The sequence below is a fragment of the Taeniopygia guttata genome, chromosome 27, assembly GCF_048771995.1.
Source record: "Taeniopygia guttata chromosome 27, bTaeGut7.mat, whole genome shotgun sequence".
NCBI lineage: Eukaryota > Metazoa > Chordata > Aves > Passeriformes > Estrildidae > Taeniopygia > Taeniopygia guttata.
This window is the reverse complement of record NC_133052.1, coordinates 4,249,480-4,266,434: the sequence shown is the minus strand read 5'-3', so window position 1 is coordinate 4,266,434 and position 16,955 is coordinate 4,249,480. Positions and strand designations below refer to the sequence as shown.

The window sequence follows — 16,955 nt, the reverse complement described above, 5'->3', positions numbered from 1 at the left end:
CTGCACATACCTTACCCCGCTTTTCACTGCTTTTAAGTGGTTTAGTTTATTTAAAAACCTTTCCCTCTCAGATTTAACCCCAGCCAGCAACTAAACATCACAGCTCACTGCCCCCCACGCAGGGAGATGGGGGAATTGGGGCAGAGGGAAAAGTAAAACTCGGGGGTTGGGATAAGAACAGTTTAATAATTGAAATAAAATTAGGTATAAATAATAAAAAAATAATGAGGGAGGGAGAGGGGGAGACAAAAAAGCCAAGACAGACAAGTGCTGGCCAGTACAGTTGTTCACCACCCTCTGACCCCTCCCAGCCCATCATTCCTAGTTTATATACTTGGAATGACTCTCTGGTTTGGAATATTGTTTTGGCCAGTTCAGGTCACATGTCCTGGCCCTGCTCCCTCCCAGCTTCTTGAGCCTTTGCAGAGCCTGGGAAACTGAAAAGTCCTTAATTTAGAGTAAACACAAACCATTGCTGTGTTACCAACATTACTCCCATACTGAATCCCAAACACAGCCCTGGGAACAGCTGCTGGGGAGAAAATTAACTCAATCCCAGGTGAAACCAGGACATTTCTTCCACATGCCCAGTCACACTCAAACACCCTCCTGAAGCATCAGTCCTATTTCCAGCTGCTGCTCACAGTGTCAAAGCCCCTCAGGGGCCCACCCTGAACAGAACCCAGTGCAGCCCCATCCCAGCACTGCCACAGGCTGGTCCCACCTCTGCATCAAGTTCATACATACAGCACTGACAGCTTTCTGCATTCTTTGCTGGGTATTTTCTGATTTAGTAAGTGTTTTGTAGCTGTGGGGACTGGAATTACATCAAAACAGAATTTAAGAGCAAGGGGAAGATAATCCAACTCCTTGATCTTACATTTTAAATCCACAATCTCTTTATCAACAACCACATTTTGCTCTCCAAGCTCTTCCTCCACTTCTCCTGATTAGAACCCCCTGACCTGCATCACTGGCAGGTAGAGAGGAAGAGGAAGGTCTGGCCCCTCTCAGGCCCTAACGGGGAGTGGGCAGAGCACAGCAGGGGCCTGGATGTGCCCCCAGCTGCCCCCCACTCCTGTTCCACCACCAGCTCTGGGGCTGTCCCAGCCTGGCACATCCCACCAGACTGAGCAGTGAGGCCCAGCACAGGCTCCTGTTCCTTCCAACCCCAGCACAGTGAGACCCATTTCTCACTGTGACTCAAATGGGAGCCCCCCACAGCAGCTCCATGGCCCTCTCCCCTGCAGACCCCTCCTCCATCCACACTGAACCAGGAGTTGGTCCTGTTTGTTTATTATATTGGCTAAGGTAAAAAAAAACCACCAAAACTTCATTTTGGTTGAAAAAAAAAAAATCTTTATTCACAGAACAGCACATGAATCATGTCCCACCCTTGCTCCTTTATGTATAAAATACTGGTAAAAAGTTTTATTCCAGAGGCAAGTGAATTCCCACAGAGTCCCCTCCTGAGACCAGCTCACCCCAGAGCTGGAACTTGTGCCACAGTTTGGAAGCAGAAGTGAGGTGTTTGGTGAGGAAGGAAACACCACCAAGCTGCAGCAGCAAAGCCTCCAGAGCTCCAGCTCATCTCCTTTGGCAGGGACCACAATCCTACCAGGGCTCCAGCTCATTTCCCACTGCATCCAAAGGGGAGATGTGGGGCTTGAAGGAACCACCCATGTCCACTGCCATGCAGGTTTTTGGGTATCACACAAACCACCTGAGCTGCCCTTGGAATCTCTGTGGATTTACAGGCACCACAAACGTGTCTGATGTCGCATGTCCCCAGGTGGTTCCTTCAAGCCCCCTGTGTCACCTTTGGGTGTCATGGGTAGCAAGGACACTTGGCTCACCAAGGGGAAATCAGCCTGTGCAAGGACAAGGAGACTTCAGAAGGCAAAACAAATCAACAGGAAAACATCTATTAAAATGCCAAGCTAGGCTCAGAAACAGGAAAAAAAAAATCCAGTTCCAAGTATCTTATGGCTCCTACCACAGCCCAAAAGGAAAGAGATTGGCCAGAGGCCCACCTTGGTGCAAGAGAAACCCTGTTACACCAGGTCACAACTGAAGAAACTTTAAACAATGACAGCCTTAAACCCTAAACCCCAACACTGTAAAATGCACTGGAAATGGATCAGTTCATCAGAACTGAGATTTGCCAGGGACCCCTTGCAAGTGCTCAGCTGCCCTCTCAAGGGCTGAATCCATCAGACTTCATATCCAAAATAAATTTCAGGCAAATTTGGATTTATGGTTCCTATTACACAGCAAGACAGATGCTCCATCACCCTCTTTTCCTTTTAATTCCTTACTTCCTTGGGCTCAAATGAAAACCAGTTCCATGTTTGCTCTGCTACACTATTTCCTTGGAAAACCTGGACAAACAGGGAGCTCCAAGAGCAGGAAACACTTCAGAAATATCAAATAAAAGGAGAAGCCCATAAACAGGGGCCATTCTGGGTGTCTGGCTGGGCCCCACCCCAGCTCTGGTCACCAGCATGGCCCTGTCTCATGGTCCATATTCCCTCAAATTACTTCTAAAATTTTTTTCAATTATTAAAACCCTTTCTCCCAGTTTGCAACAGATCACATATTGAAAGCAAAGCCCAGTGCAGTCAGCAGGTGTAGAGCTTGTGATTAGGTACTAATCCAGACACACAACTATTCCAGATAGGGAAGGAATTGCCAGCACAAGGCCACATTATCTGGGTATGACACTTTTGTGCCACTGTCAGACATCAGGGAATGCTCCAGACTTGCCACACACGGGATAGGAACAGATGTGTGGGGTGATTGAAATGGATGATGCCTACAATGCCAGGATGGCCCCTCTATCAGACACCCCCAGGCTGCAGGGGGGCGGTGCCAGGCTGAGACAAGGATCTCACAGCTCCAGTGTTTCACTGGGACAGGGAATGACCCCAAGGTGATGAGTGTGAGCCAGCACCACCTCCAGGAGGTGACACATCTGAGTGTCCTTCACAGGACTCCACAGGTGCAAAGGGTACCACAGGAAACACCCTTCCCAAGGGTGGGGACATCTCCATCCCAAGGCACAGACTTGAGGAAACTCTCTGACCAAGCTGATTTTCAGTGCCAGGGCCTGTTCTGCTGATCCCACCATTCCTCTGGTGTGAAGAACCCGTTCCAGCTCTGTGAATAATCCCACACCTCCAGGGAGTACAGGGGGACTCACCTGCTCCATCCACTCAGAAGTTCCAGCTCCAGAGCCCCAGACCCAACCAGCACCTCAGGAAATTAACGCAGCTCCCCAAACCTTCGTGCTCCGGCATTAGAAATGTCAGTTTTGGAGGCTGGATTTGGCAGGAGGGCTGGGGAGATGCCACAGGCCTGACGTGCATCCCAGTGGAAGCAGGAGGGAGCATGGCACTCAGCATCCCCTGGGAAGCAGCAGGGCAGGGAGACCAGAACACCCCTCAGAGGAGCAGAGCAGCATTTCAGTCTAAACCAGAGATCTGTGCTGGGTAATACTGTGTGTGAAGATAACTGAGGTTATAACCGTGTTCTAACTCTTCCCCACAAATCCTCCTCCTCCAAGCAAATGGAACAGCAGATGGGAGCCCTTCACTTCCCCAATCTTTTTGCAAACTCAGTCCCACAGGCTGAACTCAGGCCCGTGAACACTGTGAAATTCTCTGTGCCATTCTTGCACTGTAAAATGCAGGGGTCAGGTCAGTGCTGGCCAGCACAGGAAAGACTCGCTGCATCCCAGGCTGTGCCTTTGCATCTTCCCATCCCTGTGTGCCCTAAGGGACATTCCTGCCTTGCTACAGCTGGGCACAATGTTCACTTCTGCTTCCTATTAACCAGACCATTAAACTTGCAGGCTTGAAGGGAAAGCAGTAAAGGCCAGGGGTTATTTTCACAGGGCCATTCTCAAGCACAGCATCCCCAGACACATCCATTTCCCGACGTGCCTTCCACGTGACACTGTCCAAGTGGGATTTGTAAACCCTGAAGTCCACGGGAAGGGCTCATCTAAAGCAGCACCCAGAGGAAAGTCAGTTCTGGAGACAGTCCTCGTGCAGGAGGTGAGCAGCTCATGTCAGGTACTGCACAACGAGGAACATGATGAGGCAGGTCACGGCCATGCCCCCCAGCATGAGGAACTTGTCCTGGAAGGCGCGTTTCTCGATCAGCCGCATCACCGTGTTGGACAGGCCCAGCATGTTGGCAACGTCCAGGATCTTCTTGTGAGTGCCCTGAGGACAACAACACAGCAAAGACACAATCACCCTCATGCTCTGAGCCTTCTTATTCCACAGTCCAAGAGTATTTCATCATTGGTGCTCAGTGATGGATTCTAATCCATGGAACTTCTCTCAGCCAACCATTCCTACCATTCCACAGGAGGTGGCCATGGGACCCTGGAAACAACTGGGTGTTTGGACTAAATTCATACACATGAACAGGAATGTGGTTAAAGACAAAACAATCTGTCTGGACAGAGACAAGATAAAAAGTGTCTCAGAAAAATGCACTGCTTTGGGAGGAGTAAGAGTTGTGCTGGTCCTGTTCCAGTCGCTGTCTAAAAAGACCAGCCAAGGTTTTATGCAGAGCTCCCCTTGCTGAAGTACAGTTCATACCAACTGAACTGTAGAGTTCAGACAGACTGAGAAGGTCCAGACACTAGCAAGGTAAATAGCAGAAAAAATGCAGATATAAATGTGTAATTAATGCCATTCCGTGAGATCCTTCCACAGAAAAGCACAGGGTGCTGAAGGCAGGACACCTGATATTATTAAGAATATGGATCCCACCAATAGATCAGCAGCAGGGACACAACAGGAACCCTCCTGCTCTATTTCAGGGCAGTGGTTGGAGGAAACAGTATGAAATACAGGCACAGAGATGTGCTCCAGGCACAGGTCAGGGTGGGATATTGCCCTGAGTGGGGAGAAGGGAGAGGACTCAGGGCTGCAGAGTCCTGGTGGCACAGGAGGTGAGAAGGACCCTTCCTGGAAAGCTGGACACAGTGACCCACCTGTGGGCAGGCAGAGCACTGAGCCACAACCAGACACTGGCCAGGACCCTCCTCACACCCAGGTGTGCACAGGGCAACTGCCAGGAGGGCCCTGCCACACCAGGGACAATGCACAGTCCCTCACGGTGACACCTGGGCTGTCCCTGAGAGAACACCCCACATGAGGATGCTGTAAACTGCCTTCATCTCTGAGCCAGGTCAACAGCACAGATTCCCATCACACTGCTGAATCCTATGTTTGACTTTGAAATAAAAACATCAGCCTCTCTTTTTTAGTCCACATTATTTTTGGTCTCAAAAGAGTGAAAATAGGGATTTTTTTGAGTACTAACCTGACTTAAGATCAGAAAGGCTCTCCAAGGAGAGAATTTAGACCAACTTATTAGACTCACATGCAGAAGTTTCTCAGTCCATAAAACAGAGATTTGCAATGCCAAACTACATCGTCAGTGCCTTGTGTTCAAGGCAGTTCAGGCCCCTCACTGACATCGGGTGTGCTCCCTGCTAGTCCCAAGTAATCAGTTTTCTCCAGCTCCCACACCTCCTATTAACACCCTGCACACTGTCCTCAAGCTCAGGACCTGTCTCTGCAGAATCCTTTCATAGTGCTTCAGAACAAAACCAAACCTTGCTGGGAGAACAGAAACCAAATATGAAGCTTTAAAATTAAAGCAAACCATAGAAAGGAAAAACTCTTAAATTCCTGCAGTCATGGAACAGTGAAATTGTACAACTGGATCAGTTAAAGGGACAATCTAGCAATACTCATTCCATACCTGTCTATTTATATCCAATATACACCAAGTTACAGAGAATAAAGCTATTAGTGTGCAAAGGAGGGATACAAGGGTGGGGAAGGAATCTGGAGGGGCCACAGGAAGAGCAGCTGTAGTCACTTGTTCAGCTGGAGCAGAAGGGACAGAGGCCAGACCTCCCTGGGGGCTGCAGCTCCAATCTCTGCTCTGTGACAGGGACAGGAGCCAGGGAATGGCTGAGCTGGGCACGGGGAGGGTTGGGCTGGATATCAGGAAAATCATCTTCCTGCAGTGGGTGCTGGCACTGCCCAGGCTCCCCAGGGAATGGTCATTCCTGGGGGCTGCCAAAGCTCCAGGAGTATTTGGACAACGCTCCCAGGGATGCACAGGGTGGGATTGTTGGGGTGTCTGCAGGGCCAGGAGCTGGACTCAACGATCCTTGGGCGGCCCTTCCAACATGGGATGTTCCATGATCACACATTAACACATTTCTCTCACCAGCTGTTCCTGCCAGACGTTCTCAGGCAGCAAAGTCTGTGTCAGTGTAAGAAGAACTGAGTTAAGGGGAAAAGGAACAAGAACAGGCATTTCCTCACCTGTGAGGGAGAAACAACATCAGAGCTCACGTGCCTGGCAAAGGCTGGAGAAGAGCCAGGAGGCCCAGGGAGACCCAGCAGGACCCAGGCAGTCACTGCCAGCCAGGCAGCAAAAGCAGCCACACAGGACTGGTGCTGCTACAAGAAACAGCATTTCCTCATCCCTGCAGGACACCAGGTCCTGCCAGGGCTCCTCTGTGGCACCTGTGAGCTCTCCTGTGCTGGGATGCACCTTCTTCTCAGGAACCCTTCAGAATCCATGTGCTTCATCCAGTCCCTCATGAGAGATCGCCTTGGATCAGTGATTTCCCAGCTTGGAGAATCCCAATTCTGATGATTGGATGGTTCAGGCCAATGTGAATAGTCACCAAAGCAGCCCAGTGCTCAACACGGTGGACAAATGTTTACAATCCTCTCAGGGATGCAGGAACTTCAAGTAAGGTGCTCTTTCCAAAAAGCATTCACAACCCCAATCTCCTCCAGGCACTAGGAATGAGTCCTTCCAGCCTTTTCCTCATGAGCTGGCAGCAGAACCCCTCCTTCTCCCTACCACTCCTGTGGCCAGACTGCTCAGTAACACCATTCCTCTGCAATGAACACTGAACCACCCACTGAGTTTTCTTCATGGTTTTTCTAGTAATGGACCTTGTTTTAAAACAAATCCATACTCACCAGGTCAGTGAACAAGTGACCTGGACCAGAAGCTCAACCTCATATTGGAAAGAACTCAGCTTCAAACTCTGCTTTGATGTCTCCACGTAAGATGTGTGGGTACAGGGTCTGGTCACCAGAGCAGGGAGCAGGGAAGGAGCTGCAGCCCTGCTTTGGACCTGCGCTGCTCCTGTGCAGGGCTCAGGGAACACCAGGCAGCCTGGGACCCTGGGTCAGGACAGCAAAGTGCCCGTGCACACCCAGCTCAGCTCCCTCAGTGCAGACCAGGCTTGCACTGCCTGCCACACCATGGAGCTGCAGGTGTGACAGACCTGACCAAATCTGGGATTTAAGTTGTTAAAAATGCCTAAATCTGGCAAATACATCCGAAAACAAAGCAGTGTCACAAAACTGAGAACAGCAGTTATCCTCATCTGAAGATGAATACAATGAGCATTTCCCTACATTTTTCACAAGTCCAGTTTCTCCCCACACACTTCTTATTAAAAAGCTTTTTGTATCCTTGAGCTTTTCACTCAGAATTGACCATCACTTTCAACAGTCTACAAAATAAAAGACAAATATTTGCTATGAAGAGACATGCAGAAATGCAGCTGTTGCCAGCAGGGAAGGAGGGACTGTTGAGGGGCATTATCTTTATTACTAATCTTAATCACAAGTGTTCTACAGCAGCTTTGTGGCTGCTCTGAGTGATGCTAATCTGAACCACCATCTTCCTGCCAGCCACTTACTGCCCCTCCTGAACCTGAACAAACAACAATCAACCAAAGAAAAACAAATATAACATTCAGCACTCCAGATGCTGCCCTGCAGGTGTAGGCCAGCCAGCCCCAAGAGATCTTTAAAGTATTCCTAACAGACGGTAAAATATAAGGATTTCAAGTTGTTTAAATGAAGTTTGGGCCTTTCCAGCATCCTCAGCTCAGAGCAATGCACTGAGACAATACATATATAGATTCTACTTAGCCTGATCAGCATGAAAACAGAAAAATGTGGGGTCTTTCTGGTAAAAAATGATGCCCCCACCTTTAATGTGACTCTCTGGTCCCTCAGCCCCGCCAGGATGTTGGTGCCACTGCCAATAAGCTCATCCATGCCTCGGTGGGCACTCTGCAGGGATTCATTAAACTGCAAGGTTTCGTCGATCGGGATGGTGGTGTCAGAGTCCTGTGGGGAAAGCAGGGACTCGGTTACCTGCTCGCTCAGAAACACAACATGCACCAGCAGACACGGCCAGAACCCAACAGGACTGCCAGGACTGTGCTTATGCTGTTTTTTTCATGGTGATTTTAAATACAACATTGATATTTGAGTGAAAAAAAGTCATTTAGAGAAGATAGGGAGGAAGCCAAAAGGCAAAGCTGAGCAGCTGCTCAACTGTAATGAGATCTCAAGGATGAAAAGAGCAAAAGCAGAGAATTTTTATAATCTCAGTAGGAGAGGATACTGCAGAAGAGAACATCAAAGCTAACAGAAGGTGTTTAACAAGGTGTTAAACACCAAGAAGGTGCTTAGTCATTGATCACTGCAAGTGAAGGACTTGTGGAAGATTTCACACCACATTTCTGAGCAACAAAAAGCCTGAAAAAATTTTTGGAGATGACATTCTAAACATTTACAAAATAGTACAAATATCTGGCAGTGAGGCCAAACAGACATGGGCCTGGCTCACTCATCACCCAGGGCCCTATTTTAAAAATATAAATTAAAAATTAGTATTTTTTCATGCTTTTCCAGAAAAGACGCATTCACTCAACTAGGAACTGGGAATCTTGAACTGGAAATAACAGGGTCAAACTCTAACCTGAACTGCACAGGAGGGCAGGGATGGGATCACCCCTGTCTGCCAAAGGCCTCCAGGTCACTGTTTTTGGACACCACTCCATCCACAGGGGCAAGGAAATGGCTCACTACTCCCACATGGTTTAGAGCAGGAACTGGGGACTGGTAAGGGGCAAGTGTTGGGAACACTGATCACCTGCTCCAGGTGCTCAGAACAAGAACAAGCCAAAGGCAGAATTTACTGTCATGTGAATGAATGGCACTCGCTGTGCCCAGCAGCTGCAGGTGGCACACACATACAGCACAATGTGCTCTGAACATTTGGTAAAAACCCCAAATGTTCATCTGAAAATGCCATGCAGGACCCAAGGTCTGGCGTTGCCCTGCCTGGGCAGGGGGTCTGCTCACTCTGGAAAAGGAAGAATCAGGGACAGAGCTCTCAGGGGCCCTGGATGGAGGGGCTGTGGCAGAACATACAAACCTGGGCCCCTGTGAACACAACACCAAGGCTCACACAAGTTTCTGAGCAGAAGCACTTAGATTTCCATGTGAATGGCTCTTATTCCAGATATTTAACAGCCTTCAAACCAGCAGATTTCATTTCTGTACAAGGTTTTTTTTATCCACTATAAGGCAGCGATAAAAATAGAGAAGTAGATTTGTGACCCTCCTCAAGGAGATGAGATGGCACCAGAGCTCTGTTTTGCTTCTTGTGATTTTCTCCAGGTACAGGAAAGGCTTTAAAGATAAATACCATTTTTAACTCTTGAATTAAGCAAACTGTTCAAAACACTGCTACAGATGTGTTCCAAAAGATGTGTTCTGGAAGTTAAAGTGATTTACTCAGACACTCCGCTGACATCTCTGATAGAATAGGGGAGTGTATGAACAGGAACTGTGGAAAACTGTAACCTAGAGAAGCTGATAAGTGATAAACAAATCATCAATTTCCTATTAAGGGACCATTTTAAAGCCACATTTTTGTAGCAAGTTAAAAAGAAATACATACTTTGTATTTTTTTTTTCATCTACCATACCTTTCAACCCCTGAAGGAGAAAATAACCCATTTGCCCATGGGTTAGCATGCTGTAAGCCTGCTACTGCTCTTTAAAACTGTTCCACTCACACACCTTTTGTTTCTGAACTGCAAATTTTCCTGTAGGAAAATTTGTCCCTACTTGCAAGAAAACAGCACAGTGTTTAAAAACAACAAATTGCAATGTTTCCTTCAAGCCTTGTTTAATTTTGAAATAGCCAACAAAATACCAGACGTTATCTTTATGGCAGGCTTTGAAAAATGCATTAAACTGCCCAAATCTCAGTTAACTAGGATTGCTCAAAATCTTTTTTTGTCCTGCCAATGACGGACAAAATGTTAGGTGAGATGCCTTTAACAAAGAAGGGAAATAAAGAGGGAAATTAAACCAAAAAAAAAAAAATTGTATTAAAAAGCAAAACAAACCAACCAAACAAACAAAAATCTTAACAAAAACCAAACAAACAAAAAAAAAAAATGCCCCAAGACTAACTTTTCAGTTGCAGAAAAGTGAAATCTGAAAGCAAGCCTACATTATTCAGAGCAAAATTCCCCCAGCAATTTGCACTGGGAGGACTTCCCAATGGAGGAACTAACAAGAACAAGTGGAACACATTCATGTTATTGGGAACTTTTGACTCCTTTCTAGGCAAAACACACGGGCTTTGTCCCAGCTGTGTGATTTGTGTTTGGCTACACTGAAGTTTGCTGACACCTGCTGCCAGCAGGCTGTATGAAAGTCAGGCTTTTCACAGATCTCAGGATCTGGCAGACGTTTGACACAAATCCAAGTGAAGTGGACACTTTGGTACCTACCTCACTGCCCCTTTTACAACTGCTATGTAAATCCAGGTGGATTGCACTGAATAAAAGAGGAGCGTTCTGGAGCCTTTTCCTGTTATCTTAAGAGCCCAGCTTTTCCTCAAGGGAGCGGTACTTTCTCCCCACATATTTTGATTCCTCTCTACCTTTACTCACACTCTCAGCAGCTTCCAAGAGTCCTGTTTACACGCTGCCTGCCTCCCCCCTGCTGGAATTGAGCTGCTGGAGCACAGAGAGCCCCAGCAGGGATATTTACGTTGGTGGTGAAGGTGCGGGCCAGCAGCTCCTCGCGCTGCCGCTCCTGCTGCTCCCGCAGGTACCGGCGGTGCTGGAAGTTCCTCAGGGCTGTCTGCAGGTGCTGCACGTCGTATTTCAGCTGGTCCACTCTCCTGCAAAGGACCAGCAGCACAAAAACACTCTGCTTTTCTGTGCTTTTTGTTCCAGCCAAGGAGCATTGTAAATTAACAGCAATGAATAACATGGAACGATGGGCTCTACTTCACTACAAGATGCAAGACATCCAATGCTGGGCTGAAATTCCACACCTATATCCTCCCTGTCTCAGTTTTCTACTACACAGGTGATTATTCATTTTAATCAATTATTTAGCCTTCAGGCTAATGACAGAATGTGAAGCAGAACTCCTGAGCTGTCTTTGACATCCTATCCCATGGATTGTCTCTTCAGGTGTTATGTAACTGTATCCATTACTCATTTAACACAGATTTGGGAAGATGGTAGCATTTGTACAGGTTCTATTTTCTGACCCTCCCCTTTCACATTAAAGATGATGCTTTCCAGTTTCTTTAATTAGCAAAATGTTCTGAACTTTGAGGTTTTATTAAAAGGAGCTCAAAAGTCACTGGGTAATACAGGAGACAGCTCTGACATCTCTACTGGGCCGAAACAAATCATGTCCAGAATTCCACTGATTAAATTATTGATAAAATTTAATGTTTGATCACCAGACTATCCTGGTCTAGTGGAAGGTGTCCCTGCCCATGGAGGGGTTGGAACCCATCTTTAAGGCCCCTTCCAACCGAAACCATTCCAAGATTCTACAAAGAAATCAATGACTATTTCAGATACTGGCCTCTTTCTTTAATACAGGTGATATGAAATCCACCCCTACTATTTACAAGTACCTTTTTGGACTAAACACTAATAACTGAATCACAGAATTAATTAAGAGCAGCAAGTCCTGATGTCTGTGGTCCAACCTCTTGCTCAAACTATTGCTCACTTTAGAAACCTCTTTATTTCAGCCACCAACATCTTGGAAAATGGCCCAGAGAAAATGACACCAAATGAAATTTTACTCTCTACCACCAAAATGCCATTAAAAGCAAGTGACAGAGAGAACATCCAGAGAGAGCATGTTCTGCTCATCTGAGAACAGAGCATGAATCCAGCTGCATCACCAGTCTGGACTTGATGATCTTTGAGGCCTTATCCAGCTTCAATGATTCTCATGAGCCTGGGGTTGAATGCAGGAAAGTGATTTTGCCTCTGTGCCTCAATTTTGGTACTGTATTACACAGAAATCAGTTATACAAAGTATAAAGATTTCACACAATCAAAAGGCAAAGGGTTTCAGTAAATTTAATTAAAGTAATTACAAAGACTACCCTGCACAATCACAGCAAAGCAGTGAACTCACAGTTTGGCACTCTGCCTCTTGTTGGGAGGTTCTTTGCTGGACAGGATTTCCAGACGTTCCAAGTTGCTGAATATGTTGTCTATTCTTGCCTGAATCTCATTTTCTACCACTGCAAGGAAATAAGAACAGGATTGGACTTGAATTAGACAACTGCAATCTGATGAAGGCAAATGCTCAAAAGCATTCAAAGCAATATGCAAAACCTGGCAGATGCAAATCTTTACTGGATGAAAGTAATCAGGTAACTGAGAACTATAAATACAATGAAATGTCACTTCTTTAGGTCAGTGATTTGACACTCTCACCTTTCCCTCCTCCTCTGAGAAGGCAGCTAGGAAAGCCCCTGCTCGTTCCAGACATCTGAGTCTCTTTCCCCATCAGCTCCATGAATTAGGATTTCAAACCCACACATTCCCCCTGCAGCCCCTTCCTGCTCCCTCAGCAGGATTTGCTGTCACAGGAACAGGAAGCATCATCCACCACCTGCCAAGTACTCCACACTCCAGAACTTCCCAGAAAACCCCTTCCCAGAAACACCCAGAGAAGCAAAGAGCACACACGACCTCGTCTTTGCCCCTGGATCTCACACAGCCAAAGAGTGACTGACTCACATCCAGCGACAAATCAGTGAAATTGTCCTGATGCAGCTCTCCATCATTTCCTGCAGCTGAATTCAACACAGCAGAGCTAACAGACAGTTACAGAAACTTTTGTCAGACCAAACTACACCACTAGACATTTTTCTGAGCAAGAAGGGACTATTTGCTCCAAGTTGGAAAAGGCAAAAAAATGCAAGTTTGATTTCCTGGCCCCTATTCCTCCTCTTCAACCACGGATAGTCCTATTTTCCATAAATTCTGAAATACACACACTAGTAACTTTATATAGAGAGAAATAGATACATATGTTTATTCATTTATGTTAACTGGTGAACCAACTGTAAACTATGGAAACTACACAATGCTATCTCTTGAAATGGTCTCAAGCAATAGAAGCAAAATGGCAAATTATACTAATTTTCAGGGCTTTCAAAATCACCCCCAGTGAACAGCAGCCTGGGAAGTCTGGCATTGTAGGAGTAATACAACCACCACAAAAACTACAACCAGAATTAGTAAGTTACTATTTTTTGATAGGAAGTTTCTCACAGTCCTTCCTAGAGCCCAGTCATGTTTCACAAATGTGTTTAAGGTAAGGGAAGTCAGGGAACATGTGCAGAAATTCATCCAGTCAATGCAGTGTCCTTTCACCTCAGAAGTTCCTGATTAAACCCATTAGTAGTGACTCATGCAAGAATTAAGGGTTCAAACATAGGTCCAAAATACATGTGCCAATTTTACACTGGGGTAAAAAGTCCTGCCACACATATCTGAGCATCTCATTATTACAGCCACTTATGAGCACAGGGTTATAGTCCAAATTTACTGAGGCAATTTCACACCCAATGGTTCTACACACTTCCTACAAGGTGGAATCACAGGTTCTGACTTCAGGAGCATCCTGCTGAAGTTCCTGCACACAAAATCACAGCATCTTCCCCAAAACTGCACTGAGCATCTTTAGGGGAAAGCTGCCAGTTGGTGGATGCTGAGGGAATAACACCACAGCAGGGCAGGCTCAGACACATCTCAGCTTCTCACAAACCAGCCCAGAGATGCTCTCAAGCTGCAGCTCTTGAACACCACACCAAGGGGTTCATTAATTCCAGGTGTTCAAAAACCTCCACGAGTGCATCACTGTGGGGGCTTTGATCTGTTTGTGCTGAAGGCCTGCACAGACACCCTGACCATGAGTTCCAAAATCTAACAGCACCAAAACTCTGGCATTCCACCACGACAGTAAAGAAGCATCCACAGCAAGCACTCTGTGACTGTTAAAGGATTATAACAGGAAGATGAAACAAATTCTTGTCCTGTCTTTTTTGGTCACCACCTTATTGAAGTTAAACAGCAACACAATTTCAATGCATTCTTAATTGGTGATGTGTCTCAGCAGCTGATCACAATGGTTTAGGAGCTATATTTGTTCCAATAATGACTGTAAATTTAATGAGAAGGCATACAGGGTTAAAGATGCAAACTAAATCAACCTCCCTCATTACTTACAGTGCACTGACTCTTTGTCTGAAGTTTCCAGGTGCCCCATGTAAGACTGGACCTCATGGACCTGCCTGTCAGGACATAAAAAGAAAATGAACAGAGAAGTCAGCTAACAGATACAAAATCATTCCTTAGCACCTCACTTTTCTGCTTCTTTTACTGAAATGCACTTTTTAGAAGAGCACAGGAATCAGAAACAAGTGTCAGAGCAGACAGCCCATCCCTGACCACCAGGTCCTCAGCAGGAAGCAAGCTGTGCTCTCACCTCATATACACCTACAAAGTAACTTCATTTAAATACAGAAATCAAGGTGAAGGTTATGAAAAGCACAGAACAGCTTTTCTACAAAAAAACAGCTGTTCAGCTTGGTCTGGAGATGACAGTGGGCATGATTTTCATGGTGTCACAACATGTGAATTCACAGGCATCAACTGAAATTAAAAGCTTGTAATTATAAGAAAAAACTACTTGCTGGACAAGCAGTGGCATAAGAAAACAAAACAAAAAAAAAGTATTGATGGTTGTTAAATTCTTCTGGAACTAGTTAGGCTTTAGGGTCTCTTCCAGCCTGAACCATTCAATGATCACAAAATAAGGCACTACAGAAATGGGAACAGGAGAACATCAGTCCCCATATCCATAACAGCTGCTGAGACATTCCTGCATTTCTGGATCTCCAGCAGGATGTCCTGCTCTTCCCTACAGGGTCACTCTCTATTATTATTCAGTGACAGAGAAGTAACAATCCAACATAAGATTTAATTCAAGTCTCTTACCACCCCACCTGCCTTAACAGAGCCCCACAAAGATAGAAATTACCATGGAAATTTGGAATACTGACTTAGCTGTGTCCTTTGGCCCCTTTCCCATGAGTTATTCCACATGGATTTCCAAAAGAACCGCAAGAATTTTTGCCTTATTTTGCAATTCCCACACCACTCCTCCCTCTCCGGACTGGCATAATCTGTGAAATGTGGGATTTATCCTCAAGGAGCCACACGCCTCCAGAGGCGGTTTAAACGGTGGCAGACCCCTCAAAGCTGCTGCACAAATCCTTCTAAAAAAGCAGGAATCACATTCCCGGTGCCCCGGGGCACACACGGTTTGGGGTTCTGCTCCCTCCGGGACGGGGTTTTGTGGGGAAACGCTTTCCAGGGGCGCTGAGATCTGTGGGTGTCGGCTCTGGGCTCCCACACACCCGGCTCGAGCTCCTCACACCCGGTTTGAGGCGCTGCCGCCGATCCTTCAGACACGGCTGGTCTGATGGGACAGCCCTGACAGCCCTCAATCCCTCACATTCCCCTCAATCCCTCACAAATCTCTCGGTCCTTCACACACCCCTCAATCCCTCACGCTCCCCTCAGTCCCTCACGCACCCCTCAATCCCTCACACCCCTCTCAATCCCTCACAAATCTCTCGGTCCTTCACACACCCCTCAATCCCTCACATTCCCCTCAATCCCTCACATTCCCCTCAGTCCCTCACAAATCTCTCGGTCCTTCACCCCTCAATCCCTCACACCCCTCTCAATCCCTCACACCCCTCTTAATCCCTCACGCTCCCCTCAGTCCCTCACTCGCCTCAATCCCTCACTCCCCTCAATCGCTCACGCTCCCCTCAATCCCTCACATTCCCCTCAGTCCCTCACAAATCTCTCGGTCCTTCACACTCCCCTCAATCCCTCACATTCCCCTCAATCCCTCACGCTCCCCTCAATCCCTCACGCTCCCCTCAATCCCTCACATTCCCCTCAACACCTAACATTCCCCTCAGTCCCTCACACCCCTCAGTCCCTCACAAATCTCTCGGTCCTTCACACACCCCTCAATCCCTCACACTCGCCTCAATCCCTCACACTCGCCTCAGTCCCTCACACTCCCCTCAATCCCTCACACTCCCCTCAATCCGTCACACTCCCCTCAATCCCTCACACACCCCTCAATCCCTCACATTCCCCTCAATCCCTCACACTCCCCTCAATCCCTCACACTCCCCTCAGTCCCTCAAACCCCTCAGTCCCTCACGCACTTGTTGGTTTGCTGGTACAGCCCCTCCATCCCGCACCGGCTCCGCTCCGCACACGTCACCACCCGCCACTTCCGGCCCCGCCGCTTCCGCTTCCGCCTGCCCCGGGCCGCGGTCCCGCCCCTGCGCCGCGCGGGCCGCCAGAGGGCGCTGCAGGACCGTGAGGGGCGGGAGGGGCCGTGAGGGGCGGTGAGGGGCGGGGAGGGGCGGGGAGGGGCCGTGAGAGGCGGTGAGGGGCCGGGAGGGGCCGTGAGGGGCGGGGAGGGGCGGTGAGGGGCGGGAAGGGGCGGTGAGGGGCCGTGAGGGGCGGTGAGGGGCGGGAAGGGGCGGTGAGGGGCGGGAAGGGGCGGGGAGGGGCGGGAAGGGGCGGTGAGGGGCGGAGAGGGGCGGGGAGGGGCCGTGAGGGGACGGGAGCGGCCGTGAGGGGCGGGGAGGGGCGGGAAGGGGCGGTGAGGGGCCGTGAGGGGCCGTGAGGGGCGGTGAGGGGCCGTGAG

General features: G+C 47.9%; 1 protein-coding gene across 2 annotated transcripts; it reads right to left on the bottom strand.

Annotated features, from left to right (window-relative positions):
* Nucleotides 1-1,336: 1,336 nt before the first annotated feature.
* On the bottom strand, nucleotides 1,337-16,619 carry GOSR2 (golgi SNAP receptor complex member 2). Of its 2 annotated transcripts, XM_030256047.4 has the most exons (6): nucleotides 16,465-16,619; nucleotides 14,441-14,505; nucleotides 12,336-12,444; nucleotides 10,932-11,064; nucleotides 8,061-8,201; nucleotides 1,337-4,229 (listed from the first exon to the last, which is right to left on the bottom strand). In XM_030256047.4, the coding sequence occupies exons 1-6, from the start codon at nucleotides 16,491-16,493 to the stop codon at nucleotides 4,068-4,070; spliced, it is 639 nt and encodes a 212-aa protein (XP_030111907.1). In that variant the 5' UTR covers nucleotides 16,494-16,619; the 3' UTR covers nucleotides 1,337-4,067. The 2 variants fall into 2 exon arrangements, with proteins under 2 accessions (XP_030111907.1, XP_030111909.1); XM_030256049.4 differs by lacking the exon at nucleotides 8,061-8,201 and having other exon boundaries at nucleotides 16,465-16,595.
* Between the last annotated feature and the right edge of the window lie 336 nt (nucleotides 16,620-16,955).

What these genes read in the sequence shown, in the direction of transcription:
- GOSR2 (XM_030256047.4), bottom strand. Translation starts at nt 16,493, where the DNA reads ATGGAGGGGCTGTACCAGCAAACCAACAA. An exon ending in CTGTACCAGCAAACCAACAA is followed by an intron (nt 14,506 to 16,464) that starts GTGCGTGAGGGA and finishes ATGTCCTGACAG; the next exon opens with GCAGGTCCATGAGGTCCAGT. An exon ending in AAGAGGCAGAGTGCCAAACT is followed by an intron (nt 11,065 to 12,335) that starts GTGAGTTCACTG and finishes GGTCCTTTGCAG; the next exon opens with GAGAGTGGACCAGCTGAAAT.